We start from the raw sequence: 17,520 nt of genomic DNA, 5'->3' as shown, positions 1-17,520 counted from the left end.
GGCTGAATTCCTTCCCAGTTCACCTGAAACTATCTCAACGTTGTTAATCTGCTATACCTCAATACAAAATAAAAGATGTGGTACATATATACAATGGAATATTACTCTGGCCCCCTTCATAGATGACAGCCTTGATGTGATGAAGGGGCTTGTGTAACTCAATGAAGCTACAAGCCATGCCATGCAGGGCCATCCAAGACGGATCAGTCATAGTGAAAAGTTCTGACAAAATGTGGTTGACTGGAGGAGGAAACGGCAAACCACTCTAGCATTCTTGCCCATAGAACACCATGAACAGTATGAGAAGGCAAAAGGATCACCAGAAGATGAGTCCCCCAGGTCAGAAGGTGTCCAATGTGCTACCAGAGCAGAGCACAGAGCAATTACTAACAGCTCCAGACAGAATGGTGGCTCAATGGTAAAGAAAACGCCTGCCAATGCAGGAGACATGAGACGTGGGTTCTGTCCCTGGGTCGGGAAGGTCCCCTGGAGGAGGGCATGGCAACCCACTCCAGTATTCTTGCCTGGAGAATCCCATGGACAGAGGAGCCTGGTGGGCTACAGTCCATGGGGTCACAAAAAGTTGGACATGACTGAAGTGACTTAGCATGCTGGAAAGAATGAAGTGGCTGGACCAAAGCGGAAACACTGCTTGGCTGTGGATGTGTCTGGTGGGGAAAGCGAAGTCTGATGCTGTACAGAACAACACTGCATAGAAACCTGGAATGTCAGATCCATGACTCAAGGTGTACTGGATGTGGTCAAAGCAGGAGATGGCAAGAGTGCCACTCAGGAATCAGTGAACTAAAATGGACAGGAACGGGCATATTTAATTCAGATGACCATTATATATTACTGTGGGCAAGAATCCCATAGAAGAAACGGAGTAGCCCTCACAGTCAACAAAAAAATCCGAAATACAGTACGTGGGTGCAACCTCAAAAACAACAGAATGATCTCCATTCGTTTCCAAGGCAAACCATGCAACATCACAGTAATCCAAGTCTATGCCCTGACCAGTAATGCCGAAGAAGCTGACGTTGGACACTGCCATGAAGGCCTTCTGGGCTTCCCTGATAGCTCAACTGGTAAAGAATCCACCTGCAATGCAGGAGACCCCAGTTTGATTCCTGGGTTGGGAAGATCTGCTGGAGAAGGGATAGGCTACCTATTGCAGAATTCTTGGGCTTCCCTGGTGGCTCAGCTGGTAAAGAATCCGCCTGCAGTGCAGGAGACCTAGGTTCGATCCCTGGGTTGGGAAGATCCACTGGAGAAGGGAAAGGCTGCCCACTCCAGTATTCTGGCCTGGAGAATTCCATGGACTGTCACATGGGGTCGCAGAGTCAGACACGACTGAGTGACTTTCACTTTCATGAAGACCTTCTAGAACTAACTCCAAGAAAAGATGTCCTTTTCATCATGGGACTAGAATGCAAAAGCAGGAAGTCAAGAGATACCTGGAGTAACAGGCAAATTTGGCCTTGGAGTACAAAACGAAGCAGGGCAAAGGCTAACAGAGAGAACGTGCTGGTCATAGCAAACACCCACTTCCAACAACACAAGGGACAATTCTACACGTGGACATCACCAGATGGTTAATACCGAAATCAGATTGATTATATTCTTTGCAGCCAAAGATGGAAAAGCTCTTTACAGTCAGCAAAAACAAGACCGGGAGCTGACTGTGGCTCAGATCATGACTCCTTACTGCAAAATTCAGACTTAAATTGATGAAAGTCGTGAAAACCACTAGGCCATTCATGTTATGATTCAAATCAAATCCTTTATGATTATACAGTGGAAGTAACAAATAGATTCAAGAGATTAGCTCTGAGAGACAGAGTGCCTGAAGATCTATATGGAGGTTTGTAACATGGTACAGGAGGCAGTGACCAAACCATCCCGAGAAAAAGAAATGCAAGAAGGCAAAATGGCTGTCTATATTTCTCTACAAATAGCTGAGGAAAGAAGTGAAAGGCAAATGAGAAAGAAAAAGATATACCCAGCTGAATGCAGAGTTCCAAACAATAGCAAGGAGAGATAAAAAAGCTTTCTTAAGTGAACAATCCAAAGAAATAGAGGAAAACAATAGAAGGGGAAAGACTAGAGATCTCTTCAGGAAAATTACATACACCAAGGGAATATTTCATGCAAAGATGGGCACAGTATAGGACAGAAATGGCAAGGACATAGCAGAACAGATTAAGAAAAGGTGGCAAGAATACACAGAACTGTACAAAAAAGGTCTTAATGACACAGACAACCACAATGGTGTGGTTACTCACCTTGAGTCAAACACCCTTGAGTGTGAAGTTAAGTGGGCCTTAGGAGGCATTACTACAAACAAAGCTAGTGGAGGTAATGGAATTCCAGCTGAGCTATTTCAAATCCTAAAAGATGATGCTGTTAAAGTGCTGCACCCAGTATGTCAGCAAATTTGGAAAACTCAGCAGTGGCCACAGGACTGGAAAAAATCAGTTTTCAGTCCAGTCCCAAAGAAGGGCAATGCCAAAGAACATTCAAATTAGCGCACAACTGTACTCATTTCACATGCTAGCAAGGTAATGCTCAAAATCCTTCAAGTCAGGTTTCAGCAGTACCTGAACCGAGAACTTCCAGATGTACAAGCTGGATTTAGAAAAGGCAGAGGAAGGGGCCATATGTATACCTATGACTCTTTCATGTGGAGGTGTGACAGAAAACAACAAAATGCTGTAAAGCAATTATCCTTCAATTAAAAAATAAGTAAATTTTAAAAAGAAAAAAGAAAAGGCAGAGGAGCCAGAGATCAAATTGCCAACATGCGCTGAATCATACAGAAAGCAAAGGAATTCAAGAAAACCATCTACTTCTGCTTCACTGACTACTATAAAGCCTTCGACTGTGTGGATCACAAACTGGAAAATTCTTAAAGAGATGGGACTTCCATTCCACCTTACCTGCCTCCTGAGAAACTTATATGCAGGTCAAGAAGCAACAGTTAGAACCAGACATGGAACAACGGACTGGTTCAAAATTGGGAAAGGAGTACATCAAGGCTGTATATTATCACCCTCCTTATTTCATTGACATGTAGACCAAAATGCCAGGCTGGATGAAGCACCAGCTGGAATCAAGATTGCCAGGAGAAACAGCAATAACCTCAGATATGCAGATGATGCCACCCTAATGGCAGAAAGCAAAATGGAATGAAAGAGCCTCTTGATGAGGGTAAAAGAGGAGAGTGAAAAAGCTGGCTTAAAACTCCAACATTCAAATACTAAGATCATGGCATCCGATCCCATCACTTCATGGCAAATAGATGGGGAAACAATGGAAACAGTGACAGATTTTATTTTCTTGGGCTCCAAAATCATTGCAGACGGTGACTGCAGCCATGAAATTAAAAGACACTTGCTCCTTTAAAGAAAAGCTATGACCAACCTAGACAGCATATTAAAAAGCAGAGACATCACTTTGCCAACAAAGGTCTGTAAAGTCAAAGCTATGGTTTCTCCAGTAGTCACATACAGATTTGAGAACTGGACTCCACAAAGAAGGCTGAGTGCCGAAGAATTGATGCTTTTGAACTGTGGTGTTGAAGACCCTTGAGAGTTCCTTGGACAGCAAGGAAATCAACCCTGAATATTCATTGGGAGGGCTGATGCTGAAGCTGAACCTCTAATACTTTGGCTACCTGATGCGAAGAGTCAACTCACCGAAAAAGACCCTGACGCTGGGAAAGACTGAGGGCATGAGGAGAAGGGGATGACAGATGAGATGGTTGGATGGCATCACTGCCTCAGTGGACAGGAGTCTGAGCAAGCTCTGGGAGACAGCGAAGGACAGAGGACACCTGGTGTGCCACAGTCTATGGGGTCGCAGGGTCAGACACAACTGAGACATGAATAACAAGAAAACACACTATAATAGGGAAGTTAAATAAATGTGTCAATGGCTCATTTCTAGAAACAGCTAATTTAAATGGGCAAAACTGTCAAACAGAAGTTTAAACGCAGCAAAATAGGAAAAAAATTAAATCAAGACCTGAGCTCTATCGGCAGATGTTTTATTGAATGTAATCTGAATTATGTGTCTGTCTTGTTTCAGACAGTGATTAAGAATTTAAAAAAGGCATAAGAGCATGCTAAGCATTATTGATCATAAAACTAAACATGTCCACGGCAGTTCTGTTTAAAAAAATATCATAATGGACACCAAAAATTTAACTAAAATTAAGACTGACTTTAAAATCACTATTAAAATAATCCTCTCCTCCTGTTTAAGCGCCTCAACCCAAGCCTATGCATTAATTCTATTTTTGAATAGAAAAATGACTCTGAGATCGACAAGCTGATTCACACACAGAAAGATATGCAAAACCACCTACAGTTCAGTCCCAAACTATCATCCAATCTCAATTTCTGATACAGACAGAGATAAAATGCTCAGCTAGTGACAAGGATTCAGCACTATGGTAAAAGAAAAATGTGCCAATTAGGGCTTATCACAGGAAGCTAAGGATTGTTCAATAGGAAAGAATCTAATAATAGAATCTACCTCATCAATAGTTCAAGAAAAATCATATGATCCCTGAAAAAGAAAAAAAAAAAAAAAAGGCATTTGAAAGAATTCACTACCACCCCCTAAGGCAAAATTTAATGAAAGGAATACAAAAATATTTTTTTTACAGGCTGAAGAGGATTCTAAAAATAAGAGCTGGTATTAATGTTATAACTAGTGAAGAACTAGAGAGATGCATTTGAACCTCAGAAGTGAAACATGGATGCTTGACGTAACCTCATTACAGGGTTTGAGAATTTGGGGAAAACGCAACAGGACACAACAGAGAAAGAGCAGGAGCACAAATCAGAAATGAAGAGAACTGTATACTAGCTAACAACGCTACTAGGACTGCACGTCTGCAAAAGCAAACGAGCCAACTAGACCAATGGACACGAGAGAAGTACTTGAAATAATCAGTGAGCTTCATTTCTCCAGACGAAAACTGATGAGAAAGCATGATTAAGAATTTTAAAAAAGCATATGAGCATGCTAAGCATTATTTTTATTTATTCTCAATAAAATACTAAAAAATCAAATCCAATAACACATCAAAAAGATCGTGACATATAAAAAGTCCCATGACCAAGTGGGACGCATCTCAAGTTTACAAGGATGGTTCAACAATACACAGATCAGTGCGATACTCCACTTAAACAAAAGACAATATACAATGGAGGGCTTCCCTGGGGGCTGAGCAGGAAAGAATCCACCTGCCAATGCAGGAGACGCAGGTTTGATCCCCGGTCCCGGAAGATGCCACATGCTACACAGCAACTGAGCCTGTAAGCCACAACTACTGAGCCTCTGTTCTGGAGCCCAGGAGCCACAACTACTGAGCCCACCTGCCCTACAGCCTGTGCCCTGCGACAAGAGAAGCCGCGGCCAGGAGGAGCCTGTGCCCTGCAATGAGGGAGTTGCCCCCGCTCACAGCAACTGGAGAAAGGCCCGCACAGCAAGGAAGACCCAGAGCAGCCACAGATGAAAAACAAATCTTAAAAAATATATACAATGGAAGGTGACTCAGCCATGAAACAAGGAATGAAGTAATCCCATTTGCAGCAACATGGATGCAGCTAGAGATTACCATACCAAGTGAAGTAAACCAGACAGAGAAAGACAAATGCCATGTGATATCATTTATATGAGGAACCTAAAATATGGCACAAGTGCATTCGTCTATGATATGAACAAGATTACGGACACAGAGAACAGACAGGTGGCTGCCAAGGGGGAGAGGGCTGGCGGAGGGATGCAGCGGGAGGCTGGGCTAGCAGATACACGCTGTCATATATAAAACGGGTAAACAACAAGGTGTGGCTGTAGAGCACAGAGAGCCATATCCAACATCCTATGATAAACCAGAAAATAGTATTTTAGAAAAGAACGTGTATATATGTACGGAATCACTTTGTTGTACAGCAGGAATTAACACCACACTGTAAATCATGTATATTTCAATTAAAAAAACAAAGAAATGCGTTACCATTGTGACAATCTCCCGTCACCACCACCACCACTAAGGACACACCAAAGGCTGCAAGCGTTCCAAGAGCAAAAATCCCCCAAACTGCTCTAAGTTGTACTGGCAGGCATTACAGTCCTCTCCCTGGCGGAGAATTGTGCCACATCTGAATTGTTAGCCCAAAGACCAGTACATGTTAATAATGCCAAGACCACATTGCTGGGCAGTGGCCCCATTCACAGATTTGAAAACTGAGGCTCAAGGTGGTGACTTCATTCGCGAGGAGTCCCACGTGGGCACACCTCACACAACGCTTGAGGAGCGGAGCTGGGACCGCCACACTGTGCAAGCGTTCTGGAGGTGGGGGCTTTCCTTGTTGCCTGCTAAAGCCACTGTGTCTTGACATTTTCAGAATGTCAATAGTGTACAAGAATGAGCAATGAAAGGGAAGTGGTCTCACGCAATGTTAAAAAATACTTTAACACAGCAAGACTCAAAACAGCACGACAGGAGGACAGACATGGAAATGTGGGGCTGTGGCAGCTTGGGGTCGGGCCCAGCTGTGGGTGGATATATGGGGAGGGCGGGAACCGAGTAGCATGTGGAGAAAAGCACACAACAGGGGCCTGACGACACGCTAGTCGTGTCTGCTCCGTGCTGGAGCTGTGCTCGGCAGCTTAGAGACCTTTCACTTTATTCAGGCTTGCGAGGACTCTGGAAGGTGAATGCTCCCATTTCACAGCTGGAGAAACTGAGGTTCAGAAAGACAAGTGACTGGCTGGGGTCCTTCGGCCTGATCTGGCTGACTTTACCAGCTAAGCCCCCTGGCCTCAACCAGCAGGTGGGGGTGCTCCTTCCTGAGTTCCCTCCTCTCAGAGGGGCTGCACGCCCTCCGGTGTGACACCGGTCCAGCACGGTGTGGCCCCTCCAGCCCCGGATGGCTCGGCCCCAGGCTGTGCTCCATACCTCGGGCTGGGTCCCTGCTAAAGCTCCCCACCCAGTTTAGCAGGAAGCCCTGGCTGTCTGGCTACCCCTCTGCTGGGCTCACCTTCCTGAGCCCTCTACTGCCATAGCTGTGAAAGCGGGAGAGTGGACTTCCCTGGCGGTCCAGCAGCTGAGAGTCTCCTGCCAATGCAGGGGACACGGGTTCAACTCCTGGTCCAGGAAATAAGACCCCATACGCCACAGAGCAACTAAGCCCGTGCACTACCGCAGCTGAGCTCGTGTGCCCTTAGGGCCTATGCCCTGCAACAAAGGAAGTCTGGGCACAGCAGCGAAGAGTAGCTCCCACTCCGCACACGTAGAGAAAGCCCGTGCACAGCAACAAAAGCCCGGGGCCGCCAAAAAAGAAGGCTGGTGGTGGCACCAGTCACAGCCCACAGGCTGCTGGGGGGATTACAGTGAGCGCTAAATCCTGCTGCCGTAGATCCTCAGGAAACTGACGGCGCCTCTCGAGTGCGGACGGAGAGGAGGAACACACCCCGCCTGTGCCCCCACCCCCAGAAGCACCAGCCAGCGCGGGTGCAGACTCTCAGGTGGGACGTGGAGCCAGGAGGTGGGCTCCCTGTGGCCAGCTGAGCCACGCCACCGCCCGGCCCACGACCTGCCCCATCTCCCATCTTCTGCCCTCCTCCAGAGCATGGATGCCAACAAAGTAATCGGCCTATGCCTGACGCCACGCTGGGGCTCTCTCTCTCCAGGATACATGGGGAGTCCTGAACTCGGCCAACCCTCCTGGTGGTTCCATCGCCCAGCTCCCGTCTCCTGACCTGAACACGGCGCAGTCGCTCCAGACACGCTGGGGCTCCTGGTCAAGATCAGGGGCTCACATCCGCCCTCTTCCCTCCCCATCTGTAATCCTGCTGCAGAGGCCGTGAGACTGGCATGGCTGACACCTGTTCTCGGACCGGGTGTCCACTCCCTCTCTAGGACTGAGTCCCAGCGCCGAGCCTGATTCCAGGAAATGGCCTTGTGCTCCAAACCGGATGCTGCTGGACAGACCCTTCCCCAAGCCCCTCCCCTCACTCCAGTTCACCGTGCACCCTTGAGACGCCCAAGCAACGCCTGCTGCGGAGCTGGCTTTACCCAACACCTGTCATCACAGACCCAGGCACCCCTGGGCCACGATGGTCTCAGACCCAAACCGGCGCTCAGGCCCTCGACCCCCAGGGCCACCCACACCCGCTGACCTTCTTGGTGTAGCCCATGGCCTTCAGCACGGAGTGGTTCAAGGTCTCCAGGGAAGCCAGGACGTCCTCATAGTCCCCCATGTGGTCCACAAAGTAGTCTGGGGTGGGGGGAAACGGGAAGCAGAGGTCAAAGGTCGCAGGAGCATCGCACCCCTCCCCTGGGTTCTCCCACCACCATCTGTTCCCCTCCCCGCAGAGAATCATTGCGCACCCAGTCTGGGTCCCCGCACAGCGGCACCTACCACAAAGCTCCTTGGTGTCCACATGGCTGCATGCAGAGAGAGACAGGGGCTCAGAGACAGGCTTGTCTCCACCTGCCCCCCGCCCTCCACCCGTCTCCCTCCGGGGTAAGCACAGCCCCCAGCACTGGTCAACACCCCCCCACCTTGCAGCCTAGGTGACCCCCACTTCACAGATGAGGGAGCAGCCAGGGAAGGCCGCCACCCCCTCCAGAGGATCTGCGTCTGTCTGACCCCGTCACCACACCACCCAGCCCGTTCCACCTCCCGCGTCTGCCCACTGCATCTGGAGCAGAGGGGGCTAAACCAGGGGCTGTGACAGCTGTCACCAGAGCTGTCCGGCGACCTCAGCTCTGGGCCCTGCTCTGTTGGAGGGTGTGCCCTGCTTGTTCTCACTCGAGCCCTGGGGTCCCGTGTTCTCGTTCCTACAGCCAGAAGGCTCTCGGTCTTTCCTCGGAGGCCGAGCATGGGCCACCCACGCCGGGCAGGTGCAGGCAGCAGCCTCAGAACCCAGACGCTGTGAATAGGAGCTGGGGGCGGGCGCCCGGGGACCCAGCTCTGTGCAGTTACGACAACCTCCCTTCCCGGCCAGCTCCCTCACCGGGAGAGGAGGGGCTGGCCTCAAAAGCAAGCCAGCCTCATCGCAATGGCTCTGCAAATTCTGTCATGGAGGCCCACGTGGGACAAGTTCTCACAGGTCCTGCAGAGAGGAGGCCTGCCTCACAGTACTCAAAGTAGCACCGACCTTCCTGAGCTGCGCATGGACGGTTTGGGGGAGCAAACCTGTCTAGCATCCCCAGGAGGGAACGTGTATAGCTCACACTCCAGGGAGTGCTGGAGACAAAACACCCAAAGGTCTTTAGAGCTCTGACTTCTTGCTGATGGGAAGTCCGCCCCGCCCGCACTCACCAGCCCCGCTCCAGCTGCCCCAATGAGGCTGAATAATCTGTGAGCACCTGCAAAGCCCTTTCAAGCTCCCAGGGGGGCTGCAGGACCCGCTCAGAACCTCCATCTGGCTCCAGACACAAAGCCCTCCCCTGGGGTCTGCGGCAGGAAGCAGTCCCTTTCAAGTGGCCTTTCCTGAGCCAGCTGCCCCGCCCTGGCCCCAGGTCACCTCCAACCTGGGCCCCCTGAAAACAGGCCTGGAGACAGCTCCTCCTCCAGAGCTCTAGCCTGGCCCAGGGGACACCAGCCTATCAAACCTGCCCCCCAACAACTCGGGTCCTCATCACCTGAGTTGGGTGGAGAAGGGGCCGGGGCCTCACCCTGCCTGGGGACCACTTGGAAAGGGCGGGGCTGGAGTTCAGGGTGGGAAGGGTTGGTCCCTGTGAGTAGAGTGAGCATTTTGTGTTGGATTTAAGGATTGGCTGGGATTGGAGAAGTTTGGGGTTGACTGAGCTGCAGGTTAGGGTTCTGGCTGGGTTGGAGAAGACGTAGAGAGAAAGAAGGTTAAGGTCCGAGTAAGAAGCAGTCTGATTTAAGGAGGGCCCCGGTTAGGAAGAGGATCTCAAAGCTCGTGTTGGGACCGAGAACAAGCATGCGGTGCTGGGGTCAGAACTGAGTTGAGCTGGCTGATTACCCCTTTGTCATCCCGTGTATATTCTGCTTCCCAGGTGGGACAGTGGTAAAGAACCTGGCTGCCAGTGCAGGAGATGTAAGAGACGCGAGTTTGATCCCTGGGTCAGAAGATCCCCTGGAGGAGGGCAAGGCAACCCACTCCAGTATTCTTGCCTGGAGAATTCCGTGCACAGAGGGGGCTGGTGGGTGCAGTCCGTGGGGTCACACAACTGAAGCGACTCAGCATGCACGCACATGTATTCTGCAAACCTAGGCTCTCTCCCTGCTCTGCCACGTTGCATTCAGAAAAGACAAACGCTTGCCAACACAATCTCAATCTGTCCACTCCCCAGACCGCCCCAGCCAGTGGGGGCCAAAGAGATGGCACTCTGGATTAGCAGCCCAGGGGAGTGGACACTGGAGACTGGGGGACGCCACCTCCCGGTTCCAGCCGCCGGGACTGAGCTCACTTGGTGTTGTCAGAGTCGATGGTGTGGAAGAGATCCTCCAGTTCCCTCTCATTGAGGACGCCATCTGCAAAGAAGAGCTGGAACTCCTCCAAGGACAACTTCCCGTCATCTGTGAGGGAGAGAAAGGGAGGGCAGCTGGTGTCGAAGCGGCGGGACATCCCCAAATCAACAGCGGAGCCACAGCCAGGCAATCCCCGCCCACCCCGGCCAATTCCCCAGCCAGCAGCCACATTCCCGCATGGGGCACCCCTGCCCGTGGCACGAACCCACATTAGCCACCATTTCACAGGGAGCAACTGCTCACCCAGCTAACCCCCCACCCAACAGAGCAACACCCATGTACAGGGACTCGCCTTACCAGCAAATACTGGGGCTCCTCAAGCCCCGCAGCCAACAGGCAGGCAGAGAGCACCTGTCAGGCAACCGTCGCTCCGAGTCACCTGCCCACCTGGAGGTAGGTAACCGCATACCTATTGCCTCCAGTGGGCCCCAGCCTTTTTAGCATCAGGGGTTGGTTCCATGGAAGACGATTTTTCCACAGACCAGGGGCAGGGGGTGGTTTTGGGGTGGTTTCGGGATACTTCAAGCACACTGTGCCCTTCATTTCTATCATTTTATCAAACCTCAGATCATCAGGTGTTAGATCCAGGGGTTAGGGATCCCATACCTGTAAGAGGCAGATTTAAACCTGGGCGGTCTGAGGAGCACTCTCACTTGCTTCCAAAAGCCCAGAGAGCCTCTGCACACTTAAATCATCTCTACCCCAGCACCCAGGTCCTGCCTGGGGAGGCAACGACCTTTCAGGGTGTGACGTGACCCACTGCCAGCAGTGGCACGGAGTCCTCGCCAGGCCGTGGATGCAGCCCTGAAGATGCCAGAGCCCAGGGGGAGGTGGCGGCAGGCCTGGGGTGGGGCTCTCGACGAGGAGCCCCCACAGCAGACACACCTATCCCAACGCGTCCCTCCCGATCTCACACCTTCAGCAGCCTCCACTGCCGCCGCCCGGGTAGCAGCATCTGCTGGGGACGCTCTCATGGGTTGGGGGCAGCCGGGCCCCTGAGAGAGGGGCTCCCAGCAGAACTCCAGCTCCTCCCATCTGGGCTCTCCAGCTCAACACACTCATCTCCCAATCCCACCCCTGAAGCCACGACCGCCTCCTCGATGACCTTAGACCGGTCCTGCTCCTCCCTAAAGGAACCATGTCTGTGGGAGGCAGTGGAGGTCAGCGAGAAGGGCGAGCCCAAGACCCTTCCTGCCCCAGCCCTCTCCGTAGACCCCCTTCATTACTTCCAGCTAGTCTGCACTCAAAGCCCTTGAGAGCCCACGCGGCACTTTGTGTGGATTAGAAAGAAATGCCCTTCCTGGTAGGCAGGGTGGCGGAGATGCAGCCCAGCATCAGAGCTCCTGAGGGGCGGGGCATGCAGGCTTCATGCTCAATTCTCTCGAGTAGGTGCCCCTGCAAAGTGCACAACACGCCCAACCAGACATGGCCGACCTACTCAGGCCCAGGGTGGAAGTCACTCACACTTTTTTTTTTAATGCATTTTATCTCTGCGTTTTATATTTTAGTTTCTTATTTTTAGCTGTGCCAAACAGTATGCAATGTCTTAGTTCCCTGACCAAGGATCAAACCTGTGCCCCCTGCAGTGGGAGAACTGAATCTTAACCACTGGGCCACCAAGAAGTCCCCACTGTACATTTTAAAGGCTCTGGAGCTTCTACTCTGCTGCCAGCAGCTCTGCAGGGGCTCAAAGTAGGGCAACAGGAGGCAGCTCCTCACATCTTGCAGTGGCTCCCCTCCGCCCATGCTGAGAGGGGGGATATGAGAGAGTGGGCGCAGGCTTGCATATGGGGGGCTGGGGCAACATGCCGCGTGCCTCCAACATCCTGGCTCGAGTTTTAATGTCACAAATGGGAAAACGAATTTCTAACTCTCAAAATCCAGAGTCCCCCTGAAGACAAAACAAACACCCCCTCCCTCCCCAGTAACACATGAAGACCCAAAAACCAACCATAAAAAGTGCAGAGTAACAGCTGTGAAATACATGAACACTAAGCTATGGCTCTGTCTCCTGTGAAAGAGGATGCTTTCCAAGTTTCCTTTAGCAAGACTGATGATGATCCAGCAGCCAGGGGCAGAACCAGGGCAGACACACGGGCTCTGTGTGTTCACCCATCTGGTCCTCAAACACCCTCTTGCAGACCACCCCCCCCCCCCACCCCGTTTACAGAGCAGACAGGCCAGGCTGGTTATGGGACTTGCCCAGGCCCCTCGGTGGGAGCTCAAACCCAGGCCACCCGGCTCCTGAGTCCACACTCCCAACCCAACCTGGGGCAGGGTCTTCTGTCGGCACCCCCAGCCACAGGGTCACACGGAGAAGCCAAGGCCAAGCCTGGACTCAGTGGAAGTGTGCTGTGAATGCCTACTCATGTCTGCCACGGGCAGGGCACCACCAGCACCTCCAACCAGTCTGCACTCAGAACAGGCAGAGGGGGGCCCGCCGGCTTCCCGGGCCCAAGGCCTTCTGGGCTGACATTTACCTTGAACGTCCCAGCACAGCCCTAATGAACCCAGATGAGCTAACGAGGGAGGCGGCATCTGCCCGGGGCCTCTGTGCAATTAGAGGAGCCAGCGGGTCTGCACCTCCAGGACCCCCGAGCGGGCCATCTGAAGGTGTCCACGCTAATGAGCATGAGCTCAGCCTCTGTCCCAGTGACCTTTCAAATGCCAGGAGTCTGCCAGACACACTGGCACTCACTCCTCCGCCGGCTGCCACACCACCCTTCTGGGCCCCAGACCCTCGGCTGCCAGGAAGGCCCCCCTCTTTTTGCCTCCCCTTGGGGGCCACGCCTGGTCTCCACCCTCACCCCCACGAAGACACCTCTGACCTGGGAGCCGCCAGGATAGGCCAGCCCGAGCTGAGCCCCTGCTCCTGTGATTCCAGAGGCTGATTCCACTCCAACCCGTGGCTCAGGCCCTCGCTTGGGACCATCCTGCCATCCCTGCAGGCATCTTGCTGCTGTGGATGCCAGGGGCAGAGCCGGAATCCACCTGTGCTGCGCGTGTGTGTCTGCACACCTCTGTCTACACCCACACTCGCCCCTTCTCCCATTTCCCTGCCCATAGGATGTCTGCAAACTGGGCTGGACTCAATCAGAGCTTCCTCCCCAGCCCCCCAGCCCAGACTCTGTGATCTTTCGCGTGTCCTCCCCAGCCTGGATTCCGTCACATGTAAAAAAGGGGGGTGATATTCCTTCTGCCTCTAGGACCTGAGGGAACGTCCAACGAGGAAGTCTGTCCTGGTGTGTAACGGACGCTCCACAGCCACCAGCAGCCTCCACCAGATGTTGATGCCCCGTGAAGTCCAGGGTGGGAACCCATACTTGTTGACAAATCACAGCCCATTTTCCAAGGCTCGACATTCATCAGCTGGCATGAGGGCTCATAGACCCCTTACCGCATGCCAAGACCCAAGCTCTACTCCATCCCCCTGACAGCCCCACCCCAAGGTGGGTACCAGCATGACCACCCCCACCCACGGATGGGGACGCTGAGGCCCTGAGAGTCTGGGGACTGGCCTGAGGTCAGAGCTGGGAGGGAGCTGAACCCAGGCAGTCCCTGTGGCCAAAGGGGGGTGCTCCCCGGGGACCAGCACCACATCCCATGTGAACCCCACTAACGGCCACTGGTGGCGGCCGGAAAGACAAAGGTCCTAGGGAGAGGAGGGAGCTCGGGGCCTCTGTGGGGGTTACAGGAGCAAAGTCGAGGGTCCCCGAAGCTGTGCTTGGAGGGTGGAAACAGTCTCTGATGGCATCAAGGGGTGGGGGGCAAGCAATGAGGACGAAACCCAGCTTGCCTGAAGGGAGACCAGGCCGCCTGCCACCCACACAGCGTAAAGGCTCCTGCAGAGCTGAGCATCCAGAAAGACACACACACAACCCCACACACACGCGGCACATACAGCAATGGTCACAGAGACACACACACAGGTTCCGAAGCACAAACGGAGACACACGTGCAGCCACACCCAGATGGCTGCCCCTGGGCAGGCACACACCGCACCAGGAGTCACACCGGTCACCACCCATGAGGCAGCAGCTGGGCACCGAAGACCTACTGTGTGCCGGGCCGTGACAGGGACAAGCCCGAATCCCTCAGTGTGACACCTCACCATAGGCTGAGGGGCGTGGCCAGCACACGGCAATGGCCACGTGGCCCCTGGCCAGCCACACACTAGAAGGTTCCGAGAGGCCTGCAAGGGGATCAAACCCCCAGACCCACTTCTCTAGTCTCTAACGCCACTCAGGCTGCACCGTCATGACGACTTCTTAGCTGCCGGTGAAGTCCCCCCACCGTGTCCCTGCCCTTCCTCGATGCTCCGTATGGAACCGCTCCTGATGCTGCTGCTGCCTTCCAGAGGCCCGGAGGCGGCCCCATCACACCTGAGAATGGGGGAGGCAAGAGATGGAGAAGCCCCGGGCACTGGCGGCCAGGCCGTCTCATGTTCTCCCCTCAGTGCCAGGCGGGGACAGCTAGACAGTGACTCCGGGGGTCAGCAGGGAGGGGGCTGTGGGCCTGGGACCAGGTGCCAGGTCAGCTGTGCCCACTCCTCCCTCGGCAGGGGCCTGGATACTCCATCAAATCAGTATTTTCTCAAGGAATTAACACTAAACTCTGCCTGCTTCTCACTCACAAAGCTCACCAGCCATGTCTCCTCCCTTCATTTCCCCAACAGCCCTGGAATGTAGACAGGTTAAGTGTTATCACCCCACTTTAGAGATGGCAAAACTGAGGCCTGAAGCGGGACTATGTCCTGGTTCAAGACCACGGAGAGCTGCTTCAACCCATGAACGACGATTCCAGTATGTAGACAATCACTCCCGGCGGCCACCGTGAGGCTCAGGGGGCCCCTGCCTTCCAGAAAGGCCGGGGTGGAGCAGTCTCCAGCGGGTGTCCTGAATTCATTCGCAACACCATTCTCACATTGTGTGGGAAGTCTCTTTGGGGGGACGGCAGTGGGGGGGGGTGGAGGGAGAGCCAGGGGTCCGCAACAGAGCCTGGACTGCCTTCCTGCGGCTGGGTGACCCCAGGTAAGACACAGAGCCTCTCTGGGCCACCGTGGAGCTGACAGAACAGGGGCGACAGCATGGACGTCTGAGGAAGAAGTGTGCCGGGGCCCGAGGTGAGGCTGGGGGCTTCCTGGGCGCCCCCCAGGGTGGCTTTGGCCTGGCCCAGCTGCAGGTGGTGGAAGTGCATGAAGCGCTGACTGCGCGCATTAACTCACCGCACTGCCCACACCTGCCCGCTGAAGCCCGCATGGCTCCCCTGTTCAGTAGGAACCACAGGGGTCCCCTCGTAGGATGGAGAAACAGGCGCAGGGCAGCGTCCTGCACCCACAACCAGAAAGAGCCAGGTCCTCACACGGGGACAGCCTCGCGGGGTGTGGGAAGACTCACCGTTTTTGTCCGCACGGCGGAAAATCTGCAGAGAAGAGAGGTCGAGTCAGTGTCGGCTGGGAGGGGCAGGCTTCCAACACCCCCAGCCCCGTGGACCTGCGGAAGCCGGGCCCCTTTTCCCTCCTGAGGGAGGAGACCCGGGGGTGGAAGGGTGTTTCAGGCAGTGGCCCTCCAGCTCCCCTCAAGGAGGCAGCCTCCCCTCTTCCTCAGGTGCTGCTGGCCATGCGGTCGAGAGCACGCCGCACGGGTGTGCGTCCAGAACCTTTGGCCCACGTGCAGCACCCACAGGCGGCCGCGTGCTCCCCACTCCCGTCCGTGGGAGGCAGCCACTCACCTTACAACCCCACTAGGACCCCTCGAGGGCCTGGTGTTCTCCAGGGAGGTGGGTTAAATCTGAACAGAGGCGTCTGCCAAGCAAACCTCGAGGCCTGACGACGGGATCAGCTAGGGCACGGCGGGATTAGTTTTTTTGGGGTGGTCAGTGGGTAGGAGCAGCCTACAAGCAGCTCAGAAAGAGAGGTGGGGAGGGAAGGGGCAGCCTGGTCCCCTCCAGCTGCAGCTGAAACCAGATAGCTCCTCCTAGTGTTTTTAGTCCTAGTAAGCCTTGCTGGGGGCTGCCCTGGTGGCTCAGACGGTAAAGAATCCACCTGCAACGTGGGAGACCTGGGTTCGATCCTTGGGTCGGGAAGATGCCCTGGAGAAGGGAAAGGCTACCCACTCCAGTATTCTGGCCTGGAGAATTCTATGGACAGAGGAGTCTGGCAGGCTACAGTCCATGGGGTCGCAGAGTCGGACCCTTCTGAGTGACTTAGCACGCATGCACGCAAGCCTTGCTGAGGGTAGGAAGAGGAAGAGGGGGAGACGCCGCCCCCAGTGTGTGACCTTCACACCTTGGAGAGCGGGAGCTGGGCCCCTCCCTCCAAGCAGTAGGGCAGGCATCCATTGTCGGGCACCCGGGGCTGTGGCAAACTGAAACAGCAGCTCAGGAAAGATATTCTCAAACATCCCCCCTTTCTTGAGCTGAACCCCAAGTTGGGGCAGGGGACACAGGTCTGGAGCCACTGCGGCTGGGGCAGAAAAGGGGGCAGCTGCCAGCACCCCAGCTTGTGCACCGCACACTGCCTGCTCCTGACTGCAAGGTTCCCGAGGAGGCTGGAGTCCCACCTTCAGGTGCCGGGGCTGGGCGTGAGCATTAAACAAGTGACTGACCCGACAGGAGATGTGGCCCTGGCACTCGCTCATCACCCCCATTTCACAGATGGGGAGACTGGGGATCAGAGCCGGCTCAAGGCCAGCGTGGCGTGAGGACTCCAGAGTCCACGTTCTGTCCTGTGCGAAGGGGTGGGGGACCTGGACAGAGCCGTCCGCTGCAAGGGCTTTCAGCTGCGAACTCACTGGGGCTTTGAGAGGGCTCACCTGTGCAGGTGCGAGTGGGCTGGGTGTGAGCACGTTCTGGGAAGCCTGGGAGCCACGGCCACGCGCGGCAGATCACCCCCTGCCCTGTCGGCTGAGAGCCAGCGATGGAGGCTCTAACAGGAACGTGGCGGGGGTGGAGGGGCGAGAGGAAACCCACACTGTCCCCCTCTCACCAGGATGTGATA

General features: G+C 54.1%; 1 protein-coding gene across 1 annotated transcript in view; it reads right to left on the bottom strand.

The window, feature by feature from the left end:
* NECAB2 (N-terminal EF-hand calcium binding protein 2) overlaps positions 1–17,520 on the bottom strand; it is a 40,760-nt gene that overhangs the window by 21,948 nt on the left and 1,292 nt on the right. The window contains exons 2-5 of the mRNA XM_052656530.1: positions 15,920–15,944; positions 10,463–10,571; positions 8,439–8,464; positions 8,197–8,294 (exon numbers count right to left, since the gene is read on the bottom strand). Coding sequence (XP_052512490.1) covers positions 8,197–8,294; positions 8,439–8,464; positions 10,463–10,571; positions 15,920–15,944 — 258 coding nt within the window. The remainder of the gene's footprint in view (positions 1–8,196; positions 8,295–8,438; positions 8,465–10,462; positions 10,572–15,919; positions 15,945–17,520) is intronic.

The sequence above is a fragment of the Budorcas taxicolor genome, chromosome 18, assembly GCF_023091745.1.
Source record: "Budorcas taxicolor isolate Tak-1 chromosome 18, Takin1.1, whole genome shotgun sequence".
NCBI classification, from domain to species: Eukaryota; Metazoa; Chordata; class Mammalia; order Artiodactyla; family Bovidae; genus Budorcas; species Budorcas taxicolor.
This window is presented reverse-complemented; position numbering and strand designations above follow the sequence as displayed.